General features: G+C 32.5%; 3 protein-coding genes across 4 annotated transcripts; 1 reads left to right on the top strand and 2 right to left on the bottom strand.

Moving 5' to 3' along the window:
• Positions 1-7,750: 7,750 nt before the first annotated feature.
• On the top strand, positions 7,751-11,817 carry LOC100781600 (serine/threonine-protein kinase D6PKL2). Of its 2 annotated transcripts, none has more exons than XM_014767923.3 (3): positions 7,751-7,985; positions 8,814-9,844; positions 10,816-11,817. In XM_014767923.3, the coding sequence occupies exons 2-3, from the start codon at positions 8,901-8,903 to the stop codon at positions 11,696-11,698; spliced, it is 1,827 nt and encodes a 608-aa protein (XP_014623409.2). In that variant the 5' UTR covers positions 7,751-7,985; positions 8,814-8,900; the 3' UTR covers positions 11,699-11,817. The 2 variants fall into 2 exon arrangements, with proteins under 2 accessions (XP_014623409.2, XP_040865926.1); XM_041009992.1 differs by having other exon boundaries at positions 7,835-8,202.
• Positions 11,818-14,831: 3,014 nt separating this feature from the next.
• Positions 14,832-16,993, bottom strand: LOC100818837 (U-box domain-containing protein 35). Its single transcript, XM_006597554.4, has 4 exons — positions 16,424-16,993; positions 15,884-16,002; positions 15,308-15,423; positions 14,832-15,224 (listed from the first exon to the last, which is right to left on the bottom strand). The coding sequence occupies exons 1-4, from the start codon at positions 16,803-16,805 to the stop codon at positions 14,978-14,980; spliced, it is 864 nt and encodes a 287-aa protein (XP_006597617.1). The 5' UTR covers positions 16,806-16,993; the 3' UTR covers positions 14,832-14,977.
• Positions 16,994-19,031: 2,038 nt separating this feature from the next.
• Positions 19,032-21,228, bottom strand: LOC100781056 (U-box domain-containing protein 54). Its single transcript, XM_003546157.5, has 4 exons — positions 20,715-21,228; positions 19,828-19,952; positions 19,630-19,745; positions 19,032-19,518 (listed from the first exon to the last, which is right to left on the bottom strand). Exons 1-4 carry the CDS (start codon positions 20,995-20,997, stop codon positions 19,320-19,322), a joined length of 723 nt encoding a protein of 240 aa, XP_003546205.2. The 5' UTR covers positions 20,998-21,228; the 3' UTR covers positions 19,032-19,319.
• Positions 21,229-22,181: the final 953 nt, after the last annotated feature.

Genomic DNA, 22,181 nt, shown 5'->3' with positions numbered 1-22,181 from the left:
CTGCAGTTCTTCATTTAGCGTCTTATTAGCAGTTTGGCTCTTCTCTGTTGTAAAACTCTGGCTTATTCATTCACAATCAAAGGTAGGACACGCTTATCCAAAGCAACGAGGTTCACTGGATTTAAATTCAGATGCATTAGAAACCATAATCTTAACTTGGATGCTTTATAAAATAATAATCTTGCTGCAGAGGTTCTTAGAAAATATTATGGCTCATAGAATTTGCAACGATGCAAATTCTATTATTTATCTGATTCTGATGTACTGATTACAGTTCTTAGAAAAATTTACTTCCACGGCTTGGTTTGAGGGACGCGGCAAGAGCATGATGCTATTTACCTTTTTATTGATGGAATTTGGAAGTCCTGAATGCCAAATGACCACAATTGGAAATATAATGCATAATCTGAGGTAATGGCACTTGAATAGAACATAAACTAACAAAAACTGAGACAATATTGTTTGGCAGTAATAAACTAGTAGTTAAATGGCCCATTTGCTCTTGGACATTAAGAAATATCTAGGCACAAGTTTTAATTCCCAAACAAAATCAACACATAATCTGATAAGTGGTATAAGTACAAGTATAAGCACGACATGGATAAAGCCACAATGTTTCAGTCGACAAGACAATGGCTATTGTCGCATAAGACGACAAAATATTATCCATGATTTTCTACTACAACTATATATTCCTGTTGCAAATAATAAGCAGGATAACGCAATATAGGAGGATAGGACTATCGAAACAGAATTTAATACATGATCATATATCCGCAGAAAACGGATTATGCTACTTAGCATCATTGGCAAGATGTTCTGTCCCACATGAACTCTTCATTATGACTTGTCTCTTTTAAGAAGTGCCAACTTCACACTATAGAAGTTTCCAAATGAACAAGCACAAAGTCATCTGATCTGGGTGTTCTATCATGAATAAGGCCTGTCTTGAATTTCAAAGCTCCATGCCTTGCCAATTAAGGTGGAACAGGACTATTAATTTGAATAGGTATGTGATATTTTGGTTTTTGATGGTTGAAGATTAGGTAAAGTCCTATCAGAAAGACGACTCTTCAAATTTATATCCCGAAACTTTTGGTGAAGTTCACTTGGTTATGTTCCACCTTCACAAACATCGGTGTCCTAAAGGGTTAAGATTGTAGTATCCACCCCGGTACGATGTTTGATCATTTCAATATTCACAAGCTTGTCATGGTTTTATGGTATGAGCCACATCAGGAATTGCAACATCAGATGTAACTTGGGACATTATATCTCGTCGAACTAAAATCCTTCAAGATTAATCTTCCTCTACTCCTATGATTTGTCACCATGCAAAGTGGTTACGTGCTACATATTCTTTATCCAAAATAGTGGCAACCATATCTGCATTTTTCACTTTGTTCAGTCTTCATAAATAGAATTGTTGTCTTCTCGTTTAGTTCATATTCATCAACCAATGTATTTTTTTTCTTTGGTTCATAATAAACCAATATTTTAAGCTTAAAGAATTTCTTACCTTCTCTCGTTGGGCACATTGGGCCGTGAGCACTCTGAGTGATATTAGATCCAAATTTAAAATGGGCTCATGTTTGGGTTGGCTTGCAAAAGCAACTAGATACTCTGTTGAATCTCTATCTACCTCTAAAATTAAAGGTTGTTGCTTTTTATACCTTTTCTGGAATGTTTTTTTTTATCTTCTGAATTGGTTATTCCAGAGTCAAAATTTGTAATCAATCTGGAATATAATTTTACATAATTACATTCCAGAAGCCAAAAAAGGATTGCAGGAAGCAACTTGGAGTTGTAGAAAATAATAACGAAATTAAATTGTAACATTAACTTTCAAATAGAGATTTTAGATAGAAAAAGAAAAAAACAAAAGAAAAGGGTCTTGTGATTTGTCCCATTTTGAGGAATATTCTCAAGCTGTGCTCTGTCACAATAACTGACTTCTTACACTCCCGCAACCCTCGGCTGTGACACCAATCAATAACCCACAGACTTGATACGGTTCCACAATTACTTAGTTCACATGGTGTCAAACAATATTTTACATGGTATATGTATATCTAGTAAAATACTATTTAACTAGTCAATATTTGATAACCAACAACATTGTAAAAAAAAAAAAAAATCAGCTTGCCTTGCTGCTAAAAATTCCATCATTCCAATGAAAAAAGACAAGGACACCTCTAAACTAAGTATTCCACATTAAAGAAGCTTCACTATCATAATTGGTCCACATATTTTTTTCTTCCCTTTCCAGACAGTTTACAGGTCAAATAGAATGTAAATGATGATAAGTGTGAGAAAGGGACACCAAAGGAAAAAAACGGTATGTATGGACCGTGTAGCCATGCCAAAAACCTTGAGTTGTGCCTTGTTAGTAGGTTACAGGCTCACCCACAGTAGCAGTCAAAAATTTTATCCAACCAATTTTTTGCCAATTAAGCCAAAAATTTTACATGCACTTGCTTTGGTAGTGGTGGTATAGATTTTGACATCAAAAGAAACTAAAAAGTAAAGCCAAAAAGTGAAGCTAGCAGCCAAATCCCACATATCCAAAGCTTTTTTTTTTTCTTTCTTAAAAGCTTTTTCTGCTATAGGTGAGACTATCAAACTCTGAATCATCAGAGTCTACCGCTTGAAGGAATATATTCCCTTCTACCAGTAAAACAAAAAACAATTCAAACTTTGCAGAGACCCAAAGTTTTTTTTTATAAAAAAAATAACTATTGTAAGTAAATTATGTTGAGGGGCCCAAGACTCACATGCATGCCACATGTCAAAATCTAATTGTAATGCTGCTTCCATTTGGTAGCTGGTCATATAATAATATGAGTGTGTATCAGTAATATTTAATCATAGAAACTATAGTGATGAGTTTAATATGAATGAGGGGGAGAGGACCACTGCATAAAACTGCTAGTTTTTATTCAATATACAGATAGAGCTAGCTGCATGTGGGCAGGGGGTAAGTAGCTCGCACCTCAATACATGGAGCCTCAGATCTGCTTTGTTTTTCTCTATACTTAATTTGCCCTATGCATTTGTTTAGTCAAGTGAAAATTGAAAGAAGGCTAAGTAGAAACATATGCAAGGGCTTGCTCAACTTGCATTGGTTTAGAAGGCCACAATAATGTCCTAAAAAGGTTAAAAAGTGTTCCATCACACAATGGTATCAGTAAATTTTAATTTACAAAGTGTTTCCCATAAATTATGCTAAAACTTTAATGTCTGTGTCCGTTTCTGAGATTGTGATCCAATTTCTCACGTTCCGTGAGTTGATTATTAATTCTCAATTGACACATAACTCTATCCTTATTTGGGGTTCAAGATTCAAAAGTTGTCAGTCATAACTCAACTTGTAAGCTTTAATTTTCTAAACTTCATTGAACAAAGTTTTGCCATTCACGGTAATCTTGTCCGACTTAAGCATGTTTTCGGTATGATTTATACTAAAAAAAAAAGAATATCATATTGTACAGACAATTAAAGGTTTGTTTTTTCTGGTTGGGTTTTACTGAAATTGAACTTTTAAAATTAAATGACTCGTGCCATAAGTTTCACAACTATTCATTCTCCAATCTCCACGTTGAGTTCATGATGAAACATGTTATATCAGCCATGTTTTGAAGCTTTTTGGACCAGTAAGTTAATTTATATGGCTCTAGTTGATAACAATATTGACTAAACTAAACAAACAAAAAACCAAATAGATCAATGTAACTTTTAAAAAAAATAATGCTGAAATGAAATGTATACACTCTTGTGCAACTTAAAACACAAAAGCTGACACTATTTTTTGTATTTGAGAAAGGTGCCTTAGTTTGGTTCCACTCACTCTCAAGACATCACACGTTTCTAAACCTAGAAAAATAAAAGGCAAGGAAAAATCTTATCATCATCTTTCAACATTTTCTACAAGGAAAAAAAGCCTAGACAAAAAAGGATATAAAATTCGCCCAAATAAAGTTTGGTTTGACCGAGGAAAAAAACATTTTTAGGTTGGGGGAGGGTCTATAAGAAAGAGGAAAGCAACTGAGAAAACAAAGTGTCTGTTTGAGAGAGGGAAAGGACCAGAGAAGCGTGAAGTCCCTTTAATTTGGGACCAAACTTAGGTACTATATTGTGGAGTCAAATTCCAAAAACCCACTAATCCTAATGTTAATTCACAACCTTCCCTTCATTGCCCCATGTGGCTATTGCTGAATGACTCTAGACAAGACACGAACCAAGAAAGTTGTCCACTACACGAGCAATCAAACAAAAAACATTGGTAAAAAATAAAGTCACAGTCCAAAGTTGATTTATTGTCGTTTTTTAGACACTTGGATTCTGAGTTACGTGTTCAGATTTTTCCAATTTGGTGCGCAATTGCTCATACGTAACTAGTGCTAGAAAAAATATTATAGTAGAGCAAAAAAAAAAATGTACTAAAGCAAAGTAGAGAAAGAAACATTTCGTTGATGTTTGAAGTGGACATTTTTGGTCATATCCTAAATAAAATATATTGTTAGGGGCATGTAATCTGTGTTATAATTGACCAGTGTCGATTTTGTGGTGGGTATTTAAGGGAAGAATTATAGTGATAGCTCAATAAATTTGCATTGTTGTAAAACCTGAATCCAAGTTTGGGGGAGGGGGGGTTAAAAGGATTAGTTTTTCATATTTTTGTACTTGTTTACTTGGCCCTGGTGCTTGCACATCTCATTCTAGTTGTCAAAATAAGAAAAAAAAAGAGTTTGTGGATGTGCCAGGGTAGAGATATCTGGATGCTTTTTGGAAAGAGAGATATTTGGATTACATGAAACACAAAAAAGATTAATTAAGGTCAAGTTTTGTTTATTTATTTTATTATTTGAGGGGAAGTTTGGGGGGGGGGGGGGGGGGTACCCCTATGGGAAAATAAATTTTTGGCACTTGTTTACTGGGCCCGGGGGTTGCCCCTTCCCTTTTTGGTGTTCAAAAAAAAAAAAAAAAAAAAGAGTTTTGTGCATGTCCCAGGCAGAAGATATCTGGATCCTTTTTGGAAGAGAGTTATTTGGATTCCGTGAACCCCAATAAAGTTTAATTAGGGTCAAGTTTTGTTAATTTTTTTTTTTTTTGGGGGGAATTTGGGGGGGGGGGGGGGGGGGTACTCATATGGGAAAATGAATTCCAACCACCTTCATTGTTATTATTTATGAGATTTCATACTCAATTGGGACCTTATACAGTTGTGCAAAACCACATATCTCCAGAAAATAACCCCCTTAGACCACTTTGTTATATGACTTAAAGCTCCATCATCACTAATGAAATCAATTTGAGCCAAAAACCCTTGTGGGATGAAAAGCTCATTAATTAATGCAACCTATATATTTCTCTTTCTCAATAGGGCTTGAGTGATCCTTGTGTGCTCCCTTGTCCCATCACAGGAATGGCATTTAGAAATTGGGCCCTGCATGGCTAGCATGGCAAAGACACTGAGAATAATTTAATTGCTTGGATAGCACTGCAAGTGAGGAAGGGTTTTCTTATTTACAAACCACCAATGAGCATTAATAATATAGGTCCTATTTTATTTTATATTTTACAATGAAATTAAAGCCACTTGTTTTGGTACGTACATAATGAAGGGAAAAAAAAGCTTTAATGGGAATTGCAGTGAGTGAGTGTGCAATGGCTGGTCCACCAAAACTTATAATAGCCTGGATGATTCAGTAATACACCTCTATTTTTCATTGGATCACCCAAACATTCCATCGACCGTTGGTCCATTACTTGGTGATTTTATTGACTGCAAGGGAAAGTAGCACCCATTTTAGGCAACCAAAAATCTTGATGTCGGCTTAAGTGATGGGAATTTGTATTTCCATCAAATGACGAATGCAAACATAATCATAATAACAATTATTGTCTATAGGAAAAAAAATATTCCCTTCATTTTTTCTTTCTTTATTGCTTATTTAGTTTTGCTTCTGATTGATGTTTTATTTTTGGTATATTTTGGTTTTGAAGGAGGAAATATAGGCTGTAGCATGGTCACAGGCTATTAGATTCTCCACACTATAGGGAGGTTGTCGTCTTATTTAACCTAGTCACACCTCCTTCATCAATAACATGTGAACTCAGAATTTTTAAATAGAAATATCCAATTATTAACAATTAAATAATATTTATAGTTCAAAACTTGTTGACATACGAACAAGTAAATTCATGCTAAGATTCAACCCATTATTTTTATTCTAATAACAGCAGTCAAATCGTCTAAAAAATGCCTTTTTCCCTTGTGAATTAATACCAAATTTCGCCTTGAAATATGACCTATTTCATCGAAATATTGAGAAAGGAATTGAAGATTTTATGTCATTTTAGGAAATGGGGGAATAATTGAGTTTATTCATATCCATATACTTGCAGACACATCATTTGACGTTAATATAATTTGTATTTTATTCTTATTTTTTATATTTATTTTTTTAATCCTATCACCTCCACAAACATGTCAGGTAATATTTTTAATATTAATATAACAAAACACCATTAAAAAATATTTTTAAAATGGCTTTTGTTATATAATGTTTTAAAAATGATTAAAAATTCATAAATAAAAAGGCAAAAAAAATTGAGATATATTAAAATCATGCTAAAATTATATTAATAATATTTTCTAATAAAAATATTTTTGATTTTTCAATTTATACCCATAGTTGGCATTTTTATTTCTAAAAACCATTTAAAGATGACAAGTTTGATATTGATATTCCCTAAACATTATTGAAAAAAGAGTTTACTATAAAAAAATATGAACATAAATAAATAAATAAAATTGTTGTGGATATCTTACTCATCATTAATTACTGAAATAATAATAGAGAAATATAAAAGGGCAATATTTTGGTTCTCAAATATAAGCAATAAATTTATTTTTTTTGGTTTTAAATATAAAAAAATATCAATTACTAATATTTTACTTAACAGGATTATCTTCAAAATATTATTATTCATTTAATAAGGTCAATTATGTTTGATATCAAATTCTAATGAATGATACTTTCAAAAAATATTTATTTTTTAATTAAAAATGACACAATTTAATAAAATTAATTAGTTCTTTTAATAAGTGTAAAACATCTTTTTTTTTCTTCTTGTAACCAACACAAGAGGAAGTAAATGATATTGTCTTGAGTTCTTATTATAAGTTTCAAATAAAAGTATGATTAGATTCTTTTTATAAAATCCAATCGAAAATATCTCTTGTATTTCACAAAATTACTCTTAATTAAAATTATTAATGTTTATTAGTTTCTTCAGGGGATAATTTTTGTAAAAAACATTAATTTAAAATAAATTTAATATTCTCAATTAAATTAACTAATTTATTTAATTTTGATGAATTAGATAATTAAACCTTATAATAAAAATTAGATGCAATATGATATAATAATAAAAAATGATAAATAATATACTATAATATGATAAAAAAATGAAAATTTATTAGAGTCTATCACTAGAGATTTAAATAGTTTTCATAAAATTTAAAATTCTGTTGTTGCCTTTATAAAAAGAATTAGAGAAAATTATAATTTTTTTAATAAATTTTAATAAAATATTTTACATACACATATGTTTATATATATCATTATTCAACAAAATAAATAATAGTAGTAGAATATAAAAGGAGAAGATGTTATAAAAAAAAGAGAAGAAAATAAATGAAAAAATAAAAAGGAAAAAAGAATTATTTGGGCAAAGGCATGACAGACAGGTGCAAGACCTCAGAACTGTTTAGTGATTTGGACCTCTCTTGGTTTTGGCGACAAAAAACCATTGAAATTATTGAATGAAGAAAAAAGCCTTTCTTTACCCTTTGACCCCTCTCTCTCTCTCTCTCTAAGGCCTAAGCTACCAGGAGCTCCCTATCTACAGTGTTTCCCTCTCTTTCTCTCTCTCTCTCTGCAAAAGCTACGAAGCTGTGTTCTGATCCTTCAAATTAGGTACTCTTTTGTTCTCTTCCTACTTTCCCCTCTTCCAATTCTTCCCTTCCCAACCTGGGTTTTCTCCATAACCCTTCAAGTTTAACTCTTTTTCCATTTGGGTCTCTCTCTCCTCCTTCGGATCTGCTTCTGATTCCACTTTAAACCGCTATTCCTTCATCAAGATCTATTTTTTTAATTCAATTCTCTCAGGATCACTCTCTTGCACCTGCTTCTGGTAATTTTCCGCCACCACCCCAATACCTTTTTTTATCTCTCCAAAAATCTCCAATTTTTGCTGGCAAGTTTGACTCATACTTTACTCTTCTCTTGGTCTTCGAAGTCCACCCTTATGTGTTTTTGTGTTTTTGGGTTGATTCTTGACTTGTTGGTGTTCCAGCTCTGTTGAGCTTTACTAATCGGATCATGCTATGCATGCGACTTTGCTAGGGATATAAAATATATATGCTTTTTATTTGCTTCATGGGTCTTAGGTTTTTGTCAACTTTCTGTTCATGAATAATTTGGCATGTGGTTTACCACTCTGGTGGAGTCTAAGGTCTTTGGTTGGTTAAGTATCTTGTTTGTGTTTTGGTTATGTGATGATGGACTTTTGTTGTATCAGTGGGAGGGACTGTTTTGGTTTTACTTATTGATGGATCTATTTATCTGTTGTTGAATGTGAGACAATTTTATTGTGATGTTATTTATTGATGTTTGAAGTGTTTGCTTAGTGGATTGGTTGATGAATTTCTGTCAACATGTTATTCTTAAACTGAGAATGTTTTTTTTTCCCATTTTGTGGGGAGATGGCTGACTACTTGTTTGTGATGTTGATGCCTTTCATAGGTTGTTTGCTTTTTTTGGGGAGTTAAATGGATGCTAGGCCGTGGATTTGGTCAATTTGATCTCAATTGAAATTTTTTAGTATTTCTGATGGACTCGAAAACTAGTTCTAGAGCTCTCCCAAAACACCATCAGAAGACGGCTGGGATTCAAACCCTTGAGGCAAAAGACACAGGGTCTTCTTTGCAGAAGGGGGAGAAAACAGAGCTGGCTGCTCCTGTGGATTTGTCTATGTATGCAGCGAACGCATCCAAGCAGAATACCGGGGAAACTGCTGAAATCAAGAAGTTAGGAGGTTTAACCCTAAAGGGGTCTGCTGATTCCATGAGCATTAAAAGTGGTTCTGGTGCTTCCTCATCTGTTCTCGACAAAGTAGTTCATGCTGCTAATGAGAACATAGGCTCACAGGAAAGCTCTATTGATCTAGACAAAAAGACGTCGGAAGATGGAAGTGTGAAGAACAGTTCTGTTTCTGCCAAAGTTAGTGATGGGGCCAGCAGTCTTGCAAAGACAAGTGGAAGTGCCAAGATCAGCAACCGGGCTGATTTTGTTGAGAGTGGTAAGAGCAGTATTTGCAGAGGAAGCACAAGCAGTGATGTGAGTGATGAGAGTACTTGTAGTAGCTTTAGTAGCAGCATAAACAAACCTCACAAGGCTAATGACTTGAGATGGGAAGCTATCCAAGCAGTTCGAAGTAGAGATGGGGTGTTGGGTTTAGGTCACTTTAGATTACTGAAGAGGCTGGGTTGTGGGGATATTGGCAGCGTTTACCTCTCCGAGTTGAGTGGAACTAAATGTTACTTTGCAATGAAGGTAATGGACAAAGGGTCCCTTGCAAGTCGTAAAAAGCTACTTCGTGCTCAGACAGAACGAGAAATTCTGCAGTCTCTAGATCACCCTTTTCTCCCAACTTTGTACACCCATTTTGAGACAGAGAAGTTCTCATGCTTGGTTATGGAATTCTGCCCAGGTGGTGACCTCCATACTCTTAGGCAGAAGCAACCAGGGAAGCATTTTCCTGAGCAGGCAGTAAAGTATGTTTTAAAACTTAGTTTCAGTTCAGTCATACTGATATATAATACTCGCTGTATTTCTCCTTTTGAATTTCCCCCTGAACATTATTACTTGTGTGAAAACTGGATCCAATTTCAGATACAATGCTTTGCTGGTTTGTTATAGTCTACAGGGAAAGAAACTAGATTTGAGTCTGCTTCTCAGGATGTACAACTGCAGCATTTATATTCATATTTTATTTTTTGAATTTTGCCTTGGGAAATCCCTTGAATTTTAATGTAGGCAGTTGCAGTGGAATCATGCTTGTGCTCCCGTACTTGTTGCTCTAATTACTGCACTATATTGAAACAACTTAATTTCTAATGCTTAGATTACTTAATCCTTGTATGCGGATTAAGAAAAACGATGACTATACTTATGTAAAGAACATTAAATTTTAAGTTTAGAATCCTCCTGTGCCATGCATGCATGAAAAGTATAGGTGGAGGTTGTGATATGAGTTCCTTTGCATGTGGGTTTGCATGCAATGTTTTGCTTTTCATATGTTTATGATGCCTTTGGTTGTTTTGTTCAAGTCCTATATGAAGTCAAATATTAATTGCAGACAATTTCAGATATCAAATTGTGGGTTTTATGTCTGCTTTGATTTTAACAAATGTCCAAACAAGTACATAACCTCAACTAGAGTAAAATGAATCTTTGAAAGCTTGTTTGTGGAAAGATAAATTAAGTGGAAATTTTAATCGTCATTAATATTAAAACAACTCTAGGGAATTTGTTTAGTTTCCTTTACAGGGATTTTCTCAGTGCAGGTGTATGCCTTAACCTCTGATTTTTGATAAAATTGTCAGCTGAAATTAGATGTTTGATGTTTCTTAAGCCTCTTAGACATGATTTCTTTTCTTGCTTTGCATTTTTGGGTTTTTTGCCTGGTTTGGCAATTATGTTATGATTTGATGGTATCCACTGCTAATTTCCTTGTAACTTGCAGATTTTATGTGGCAGAGGTCCTACTGGCTTTGGAGTATCTTCACATGCTTGGGATTGTCTACCGTGACCTTAAGCCAGAAAATGTTCTTGTTAGGGATGATGGACATATTATGCTCTCTGACTTTGACCTCTCCCTCCGATGTGCTGTTAGTCCGACCCTCGTTAAAACCTCGTCCACAGATTCTGAGCCTTTAAGAAAGAATGCTGTTTACTGTGTCCAACCTGCATGTATTGAGCCACCTTCCTGCATCCAACCATCCTGTGTTGCTCCTACTACATGCTTTTCACCCCGGCTTTTCTCTAGCAAATCAAAGAAAGACAGGAAGCCAAAAAATGAAATCGGCAACCAAGTGAGTCCGTTACCTGAGCTCATTGCAGAGCCTACCGATGCCCGGTCCATGTCATTTGTTGGAACTCACGAATACTTGGCACCGGAGATCATTAAGGGTGAAGGTCATGGGAGTGCAGTTGATTGGTGGACTTTTGGGATCTTTCTATATGAGCTGTTGTTCGGTAAAACGCCTTTCAAGGGATCCGGTAACCGAGCTACATTGTTTAACGTTGTCGGTCAGCCACTGCGGTTTCCAGAAGCACCCGTTGTGAGTTTTGCGGCAAGGGATCTTATAAGGGGGTTGCTTGTAAAGGAACCTCAGCACAGATTGGCATATAAAAGAGGCGCTACTGAGATCAAGCAACACCCCTTTTTTGAAGGTGTGAATTGGGCATTGATCAGATGTGCTACCCCACCCGAGATCCCCAAGGCTGTAGAGTTTGAGAAGATACCCTCACCAGCTTCATCAAGTGGTGGTGAAAAGGCTGTTAACCATATGTCAATAGCTAATCAGAAAGGTTCTGATAATTATCTGGAGTTTGATTTCTTCTAGAGAGAGGGTAGAGACAATATATTGATTGCAAATGGTTTCTGTTAAGAGGGGGAGGAACTGTTTTTCAATGTTTCAGGAACAGATATGATGAGGAATTGTATGTTTGTTTTTGTTGGCTATTTGCAGTTTCAAATTTGTATGGCATAATTAATGCATAGCTTCTCTGTCATCTCAAAAAAAGGCTTATAAAAACAACATTTCAACACTGCCTGCCAATGCACTACTAGGAATTCCAACCAGCCAATGGTGGTGATGATGCTCTTAAGGTCCCAATGGTATTGGTAAGTATGTAATTGTGGAAAATGGAGCACATGGGCATCAAACAAAATGAAGATTTAGTATATTTTTATTTGCTTTGTAAACAAGTGTCATGTCATCACAAAAGGACTTTTTTCCGCTTAGAAATTCACCATTGCCTGAATGCACTGTCATAGAATCTAAATCCAAAAATCAATTAAAATGCAGAATTAGTCTGTTTATGTGTTTTTATTTATTTGTTATGGCAATATAATTAGTAAGATTTTTCTTTCCATGAGCATTACTATTGGTCGTTGGACACTGTAGGATTACGTTTAGTTGAGAAATTTGTATCCTCTCCTCTTGGTAAAGTTCCTCCAAGGGATGAATGTAATGTAAGACATTCTTAGCTAATTGAACGTTTTATTTTAGACAGTATAAGCTTATCCAGCCAAACAATGATTTGTGATTGGATACTGTAAATTTGTACATTGACATTAAACTCAAATGATTTCATGTTAATTAGGCTTTCTTTTTTACTTTTTCTTGAGTATAGATTGGTGGTAAATTGCCAGATGGCGGTTTAATAAATTCTAGACAGGTAAATGTTTTTGTTTTATCAAAATAAATCAATGTGAAAATAAAAGAAGACAAAATGGATTAATAACGGAAGACTACAAAATCAATTGAGATTATAATTTCGTTATACATTTTAATTGATATATTTGATTTTTATTGCAATTTCAGGCATTGATTAGTAAGTTAATGATTGTAAATGTAGTTGTTGGAATGTACTCTTTCACCGGAACTGGGCCAGATCCTAAAATAATATTATATCAGTCATATTTTTATTTTTACTTAATTCATAATTATTTTATGTATTCATCAAAAAGTTAAAGAGAGACAAATGAAAAAAATTAATTGATAAAATAAATAAAAATGTATAATGCGAAATTAAATGATTTTAATAAAAAAGAGAATATAAATTTTATTTCTTAATTTATTTATTACTATTTTAAACGACAATTAAAACTTAAAAAGGAGCCGATGTAGTACATTGTAGGTTGTAGCTTTTATGTTCTATTTATTCTATTCATGTATAAGGACTTGATGGTAGGTAAAATATATCTTTTCAATCATAAAATTTGACTTTATATTAACTTTAATTCTTCTATATTAAAGTAATATATTGGGTGATATGTCATGCGAAGAAAAATAAACAAACTAATGTTAAAATGAAAAAAATGTTAGCGATTTGATATTTTTTTAAAGAATTTCTCCAGAATTTATAGAAAATCATGATTTTCGATATATTTTATTTTTCATTTAATGATTTTTTTTCCTAATTTATATTAAATGAGAAGTAAAACTTAGAAAAATTTATGATTTCCAAAAGAGTGCCTATAACATTCCTTGTATTAAAATATAACTGTCTTGAATAAAACTTTAAGATACCTAAAATATAAAATAAAATAAAATAAATCCGATTCTTTAATTTTCTGTAAAAACAGATTAAACTCTGGAACAATTTAATGTCAAATTCATATACCCTTCAAAATGCAGATTATTTAAATTCTAATTAAAGAGCCTTTCCTTAAAAACTGTGGTATTGATTACCATCGACAATGCCTGCCTTTACTTTTTAGAAAAGAAGTTGTATCAACTTACTTTAAGAAAAAGATAGTACAAATTACTTTAAGCTCTAGTTCATTTATGTTTCTAAATTAGGGGTAGAAATGTAAAAATAAAAATTCCTAGTATATTTCAATCCAATACTTTGTTAATCCAATTTTGTACTCTCCCATTTAAGCATTCAAATTCAACTTATTCAGTTATTCCACCAAACTAGTCCTTACCTATCACTCGTAAAGTTGCCCTTGTCCAAGCCCCATCCTCTTTAGCCAAACTTAGTTCTATGCCCCATCAATGAATGTTTATTGAGTTTTAAATTGATTGGCTGTTGTTACGTGTGGGTGGTTAATATCTATTTTTGCCGTAGAAAGGAAGGAAGCTAGCTAATAGATTTACACACAAACAAAACCCAAAGCTTGTTGAATAAAAAGTCTAGAAAATTAAGTCGTTATTTGGTTTAATCAAAGAGTTGAACTTCTGTCTCTTTCTAAATTGTTGTGACATAGATCACTATTAAACTAAGGTTTAGTTTATGCACATGCGTGCAATACAAAAATTGCTTGAAATGGAGAGTGATTGATACGCAGGAGGATTTTCAAGAGACTAGACACAAAAGCCTTTGAATTTTGAGAATGGAGGTTTGGTTATGAAGGTGTCGCGGCCCATCACAAAACTAGTCACAAGCCTTTTTGAGTCCATTTAGGCTAACATGCAAAACCTTTCAAATGTTTTTTTTTCTTTCTATTTTATTAAATGTTTTTAAAACCTAACTATGCCAATTAGTATATACAAGAAGAATAATAGCATCCTAACAAAATTAGTAGATGATTGAGTTCCTTAAGTATGTTGACAACGATCCTCTAATTGTGATTTGTGTGTATGAAATTTTTTTATTAGGAGAGACAAAATCTATTTCGATAATCTCTACAACTTGAAGGAGATTCATCATGACTTTCAGCTATAGAGATTTCTTTACCAAAAAAAAAAGAAGTATATAACAAGGAGTGTTAGCAAATAGCAACACGCTCTCTTTCGATTTCTTCAATACATTCCAAACCAGATTTTGCGTTCTTTCACAAGAAGCGCACATATTTTGATCTCAAACTCTTGCTGCATGTTGCGCGTGTATATTTACAATTTCTATATTGGCTCTGCAGCTAGCACACGTTATAGCAATATTATCATAGAATACTTGCAACCCAATAGCCCACATGGAAGATTATCATGCCTCACATGCAGATCACTAGTTAGTTAGAAATTAGAATAGACTATATATATATATTCTCATTGATATTACTCTTTATTATAAGACATGGTTCATTACTACACAAGTTCTGTATGAATCCTATTTATTCCTAGTCTAACATTTGGGTCAACAAAAATAGAAGAGTTACTATACATATTCATTGATCAAAATCTTGGTCTAAATAACCATATAGGATTTGGCACAAAACGCATAAGAGGAACAAAACCACAGGATTCATTTTCTTCTTGTGAAACTCTGGAACTTCTACTGTCACTGGAACATGATGAGTTGCAACCTATCATCTGATCAATCACTTCTTTTCCATCGCATATTATTTTAATATCACAAATTTCTGGTACGTTCTTGAGGACCTTGTTTGCTATGGCATTTCGCCTTCTAGAGACGGATTTGCTACTCATCCCAATAATAAAATACGTGACACATTAGTAAAAAGGCTATTGTTATTAATTTAATTTCAGATATTGCAAAGGTACCTTAAATTAGATTTGGTAATTCCAATCACCAATTTCCTTATACTATGAACTCTAACATGGTCTGTTATAGCTTTGGCAATGTTGTCACCCTCAATAAGCATAATCTCCACCTTAACCTGTATGTTATTACCGTTATCTGCAATCAATATTCAATATAGAAAAGTTTCTCAGAAGCAAAAATCACTCGACCCAATTTTAGTTCTCACACACACATCCGTCTCTGAAAAAAAAACACTTGGCTCAATTTAGTTTTTAAAGGAAAAAGAAGGCACTAAATAATTCTGCAACATTACACAAAGTGAATAGCCTTTTTAGTCATTTGTCTTCAATTTTCAATACATAATTTTCCTATAAAAAACTGACTGTGTATCAATTTACCTTAAAAAATTATTAGTGACTGACATTAGTTCAAAAAAATATTAACAAAACAGATGAAGAACTAAATTGTCTCACATTTGTAATTTTGAGACACTATTTGGTAACTTTTTTTTTTCTTAGACTAAATTCCGCCAAAGTGATATTTTTCAAGTGTAAAATAGGGTATTGTGTGCGTGTATGTGTGTTAGATTTCTTTACCTTTGAATCAAGGCACAAGTCGATGAACTTTTGAAGGAGTTCTTTTGTCTTGCTTTTCTGTTGTGTCAAGTGAAAGTTAACATATTCTGGATTTACATGACTCCTTGGAAATTTCCCAACTGCCATCAAACATCAAAAGCAATACGATCAAGCACAGAAAGTCAGCTAAATCAATGGCTTCATTAAATAAAATGGAAACAACCACTTCATTCTCCCGTTGACTTCAGTATTTATATTAATCAAAATGGTAACAACCTTGTAATTCATTCCTTGAATAGCACCAACAAGTAACCAATTAATCTTGCTAGAGAAAAATTATTACATGGTATAAGACCCTCACATGTTTATGATCTTGACTAATCTTCACATGACATAATCAAATATTTCAAAATGAATTATACTCACCTACATGTCACATGTCATGTAGAGCCTTTCAATAAACCTATTATATGTGACATAGAAATTGATAAAGACTATGATTATCATAAATCATGTAATAATTTCTCTTAAGCTTATGCGAACTATAAGAACACGACTCACATGGACTTGGGACGAGCCTGATTTCAGGGAAAACGTGTACGAGATAGACAGTGGTAGAGGGTGTGACAGCATGATTCAAAGTCCATAAAAGTGCTTCCATGCTTGATTCCCCAACGTGGTCCACTGCAACATGAACAACATCTTTGTCGTTATGAAAATCAAAAGAGAACACACTGCTTTCGCAGTCTTCTTCTGATATTGTATCCAATTGCTCCTTCAGATTGATCTCAAATAGCTCCTCTGAATCTTCATTGTTTATCTCGTTGGTGCTGCAATCAAACACTTGGTTTCTCCGAAATCCAATGAAACCGCAAGAGCAACTAGAGGTTTCTTCATCGGAATCATAGTGCAAACAATCATGCCCCGTTTCCACTGACATCATTGATGACAATTTTGTCCAAGTTTACATCAACTTGGTTTCTCGTATGATTTTGTAGACTTTGTGATTAATTAGAGAAAAACTAAAAAAATGAGTAGAATTTTGGATTAGATTAGTTTCATTATGTAAGCATAACCAATACGAAACTTCAGCGACTTGAGAATGCACATATAGATTAGAGCAATGATAACAAGGAGTACGCGGTGTACGAGCAAATTTATATTATAAAAATAAAATGATATGAGGAGAATTAATTAATTAAAGTAAGAAAGTAATATGAAGGTGACAAGAAAGATTTTTAAACAAGAAAAAAGAGAAATAAAGATAATTAATGAAAACCGAGTTAGGGATTGCCATGAGGTAAACTAGGCCGGATACCTCTATTTAAAGTCAAATCACATACACACAATATTATACTAAATAAATGATGATGCCGTCTCTTTCAAATGGGAGATTAGATAACGACTAAATTGGACACTTGTGTTAATTAATTACATGTTCTATTTAGAAGCTCATAATTGATCATATCGTGTACGGTGTACCTATAGTAGGGTTTTATTATTGGGTTTTGTTTCTTGGCTTGGAAATGGAATTATGATTCCAATATGATTAGTTTTTTATATTCGAATTTTTAAGGAATAAGAGTATATAGTTATATTGTTAATGGTGTACAACTCAGCATATCACACGCGAAAATAATTAATTAAGTGGATTTTTTTTTTAAGTTTATTGATTTAAATATCTTTTTGATCTTTTGGTCTTTCAAATTAAAAATGTTTTGTACTCTCATAATTTAAAAAGCACTTTTTTTTGTTCATTAATTTGAAAATAGTGCATTTTGGTCTTCAAAGCTGACGTGGCTAATTAATGACATGTTTTTTTTTAATAATTTTAAAAATATAATTTATGGCTTTAAACTCTCAAAATTTAGATTAATGAATAATATTTTAAAATATGTCTTGTGACGATTTAAACTCCTAAAATCTAGTAAAACAAAATAAAAAAATCATTTATAAATTATACGTATCTATTTTTGTCTATTATGTTTGATTAATTAATTACATATATCATAATTTTAAATATTTTTCGGTTAATATTTTAAATATAACAAATTAAATAAAGCATATATACTGTATACAATATTTTGCTAGTTAAAGGGATTTTACCACATGTGGAATCCGGCCATGATTTAGGTGGCCCAAATATTTTATACCCACTTCCTTGCCAAAATGCAAAAAGGATATGAAAATACTCTCATCAAGCTCGAATTAAGGAAATACAAAAACACAATTTTTGTATTCATAACTAATTTGCATTTCCTCTAAAAAAAAAAAAAAACTAGTTTGCATTTGTATGATATTCACGCTATTCCCTCTTTTAGTTTAATTTATTTTCAATCAAAGTAATAATATCATTATGATACGTTAATGATATGCTAGCATATAATCAATGAAATTGACATCCCATGTAATTATTATAATCAAAGATACTAAATGTGATGTTAAGATAATTTTGTATCGTTTATACCAAAAAAAGAATAAGATAATTTTGTATCAATAAAGGTTCTAATATACGTTGAGTGAGAGAGTAAATGTGGTCTAAGTATATCATTTAAAATAATTAAAAAGCATTTCCATAATTAAAGTTTCCATAAAACCATTGATACGGAGTTTAATATCTTTCCTTTTCTTTATGCACATTTTTTTTTATATGAAGTTTAAATCTATGAACTCATATATACACTACTAAGTTGGTCCTAGCGATTTTATGCCTAATATTTATGTTTACGCTGCTCATAGACCTTAGCATGCAAGAACCAGTTTTAAAAAGCGATCGGTTTTTTAAACTAAATTTGAGAATCAATTTTTAAAACCAGTCAGAATTGAATTAGTTTTAAGAATTAAACTGGTTTTAAACTAGTTTACAAACTATTTTTTCTTTAAAAAAACTATTTTGATTTTAGAAAAAAAATAATAATCTAATGCCCGATTCTTTTTTATTAGTAGCTCAGACGAGTTTGTCAAAAATCATGCTCTAATTATTTTTAGCATATTACGAGCACATCAAATCAAATAATCAGCTAAAATCCATGGGAAGTCTTAAGCAATGGGACACTTGTGTGTGTACCTGTTCAGTTTTGGTAGTGTCTCCTTCTGAAGTGTAACGTACATAAAGTAATTAACCACGTTTTGTTCCAAACTTTACTCCATTTCAATACGACGTACAATCTGAAGAAATAACTTCACATCTTTCATAGTTAATAGACTTTATAGCCTGCAGTTCTTGTTTACAATAAGGACTACCTTAACTTAAAAAACATTAGCAGCCCAACCAAGTTACATAAAAACTTGTCATGTTGTATGAAAATTCTCTTCTTGCATCAAACACTTCGTTTTTCATCAACATTGTTGTTGATTTTTCAAAGTCTAAAATTAATCTAAAACCAACATTCATTTAGGGAACTATTTATTCCCTATGCTGCAATTCTGTGACACAGTGGTCATGAAAAGCTTTGGCTTAGAAGTTGAAACAAACACATGAAGCACTTTGCTGATGCTTGTTGTTTTTCTGGGACATGGAAGGATCAGTAGCAATGGCACGAGTTATCTGTTCATTTACTTCTTTTCCTTCACATATAAAGCTCACCTTGCAACTTTCTGGAGCATTCTGAAGTACCTGATCAGCTATGCCACTCCCTTTCCTTGATCTCAATTTTCTGTGCAACCAAAATTTTAGTGGTTCAAAACTTCAAATATGAAAATGCTTATTCTATAGGCCAAAACTAAAGTTGTAATGAGATACATTGATAGTATGGTTAGTATTCTACCTTATTTGGGATTTGCTGGCTCCAATCACTAGTTTTCTCATTTGAAGAATTGGAATCAGATCAATGATAGCCTTTGCAATCAAGTCACTCTCAATCAGGATGGTGTCCACCTTAACCTGCTTGATATTTTTCTCACTTCAAGTCTTGATTTTTGGGTGAAATTGGAAAGTACTTCCATTGTAGTTGTAGAATTAGTACCTTGGAAGCAGAGCATAATTGGAGGAATTTGTTTAGAAGCTCTCTCCTCTTGCCTCTTTCTTGAGCCATGTAGCTCTCTACCTGCTCAGGACTCACTTGGTCCTTTGGAATCATTCCCACTCCCACTGCCATTACAAAAACACAGTGATAAGAGACATTCACAAACACACAGATGCATATTGTTGCTTAGAAATAGCATTCAAACTTCAACTTGGGGAAATTCCTATTTGCATTTTCAGAAAGGAAAATTCAAGTCTAATCTAAAGAATTCTACACGAGTTTTGACATTTTGTCCTTGAAATTCATAATCCTTTACTTCAATCATCGTACTAGTTGGGACTTGAGAACTCCAATTTTAGTAGCCATTTGTTGACTCTTGTATCATTATAACCTTTAAGCCCTCAAAATTGATTCCCAGGTTAAACTGAAGAAAGCCAAATGAAAATAATAATAAAAAAATGAAGTAAACTTGGTGACCTTATCAAACTATCAACCATTATATATATATATATATATATATATATATATATATATATATATATATATATATAGTAAACTTGGTAACCTTATCAAACTATCATCCATTATATATATATCCCTTGATCCTTAGAGACAATAATTTTCTGGGTAGGCCAAGGGTGAGAACAACTTGCACCACCTATCTACCATATAGACAGAAAAAAAAGATTGAAAATTTACAATCTAAAATCCAAAACAACAAAATAAATAAATGGAAATACAAGATTGGCTAAGTGATAAGGGAGGGGAGAAAGGTGACTATTTTGAATCTTCCAACTCACATTTCTAACAAAAAAAAAACTAATAAACTAACATTTATCGAGAAAAATAAAATAAAAGGGACATGCGAAAAAAAGAAGACAAGTTACATGGATTTGGAAGGAGTTTGATCTCAGGGAAAATGTGTATGAGATAGAGCATGGTAGAAGGAGTGGCCAAGTTGTTGAGGGTCCATGCCAAGGCTTCCATGCTACTCTGGCTCTTACCAACAGCCACATAAACAGTGTCTTCATCCTCGTTCTCTTCTTCACCAATGGTAACCATAGGATTAGGACCATCATCATTTAAGTGCAAGTGTGAAGAATTCTCTTCCTCTATCTCACTCACACTGCTGCTTCTGCCATAGTAGTTGTCTTCCACAGACAAAGACATTTATATCAGTGAACACTTCTTGTTGTGAGTGAAAGGGCACTAAATACTAATAGTAGCAGTGGTTGGCTTTAGAAGAGACTGTAAATGAAAAATTGAAAACAGAAAGTGTGATATAAATGAGAGAGAGAGAGAGAGAGAGAGAGAGAGAGAGGACAATGTATGGAGTTGAATAGTAGCACCGGCCTAAGGAGACAAATTTGAGAATGTGAAAAGCTATGTGGTTCGAGGACTAGGAAATTTGGTGTTTGAACATCAACTTTGACTTTTATTTGTGTCGTGATGGACCCTAATGTGTGTTACGTAAGATATTGTGGGGGATTAAAACACTATTTTTTATATCTATGATTAGTTCTTACAAAATTAAAAAAAAAAAAAAATATTTGAAAAATGAAAATGATACTAATTATTTTAATTATAAAAATAAGACTATAGTGATTTATATTTTTATGTTTAAAGAATAAAAAATAATCTCTACTCTTTTAAGACCTATTCAATCAATTTCAATTTTAAATCTTCAATAATATGTTCCTTGTACTTCTCAAAACATATTATAAATTATAATGTGATAAAGTCAAATCAAGCACATTATTTTATTTGTGTTTATTGAAAACGTCGATTTTTGTTTTTTAAAAAACAAATTTCTCACACCGCATGATTTGGATGTGTCACGCGTGCAAAGACAAATATATAAGGATAAATTATAATTCTATCTTGTCTAACTCTTGATTTGTGTTTAACTTTGTATTCTTTTCTATAGTTTTATTCTCTAAATTTTAGAAAAAAGAGGAAATTTTAGTTCAATCACCAATTTTGTGTAAGTTTATTTCTTTTATTTTTTACACTTTAATTAGTTAAATTATTTTTAATTATTAAATTTTAATTTTTATCTCATCACAATGCAGACACATTAGTTAATTGTTAAGTTAAATAGTTAACATATACAAAATTTAAGATAATATTAAAATTGTGGATTTTTTAAAATCTAAAACATTAAAATTTGTAGGAAAAAAAAAAAAGAAAACCAATATTACATATAAAAATGAAAGGGAATCAAGATTGCAATTAAAAAAAAAAAAAAAAAAAACAAGGCGAGCATAATTTTTTTTCAAATTTCAAGTCACACCTCCGCTGCCAGCTCCCTCATCTCAAACTCTAACTCTCATTATTTTTTTTATCACCCTTCG

This window comes from Glycine max, chromosome 15 (genome assembly GCF_000004515.6).
Source record: "Glycine max cultivar Williams 82 chromosome 15, Glycine_max_v4.0, whole genome shotgun sequence".
Classification (NCBI taxonomy): Eukaryota; Viridiplantae; Streptophyta; class Magnoliopsida; order Fabales; family Fabaceae; genus Glycine; species Glycine max.
Note: the sequence above shows the minus strand (reverse complement) of the source record. Positions and strands in the feature narration are given on the sequence as shown.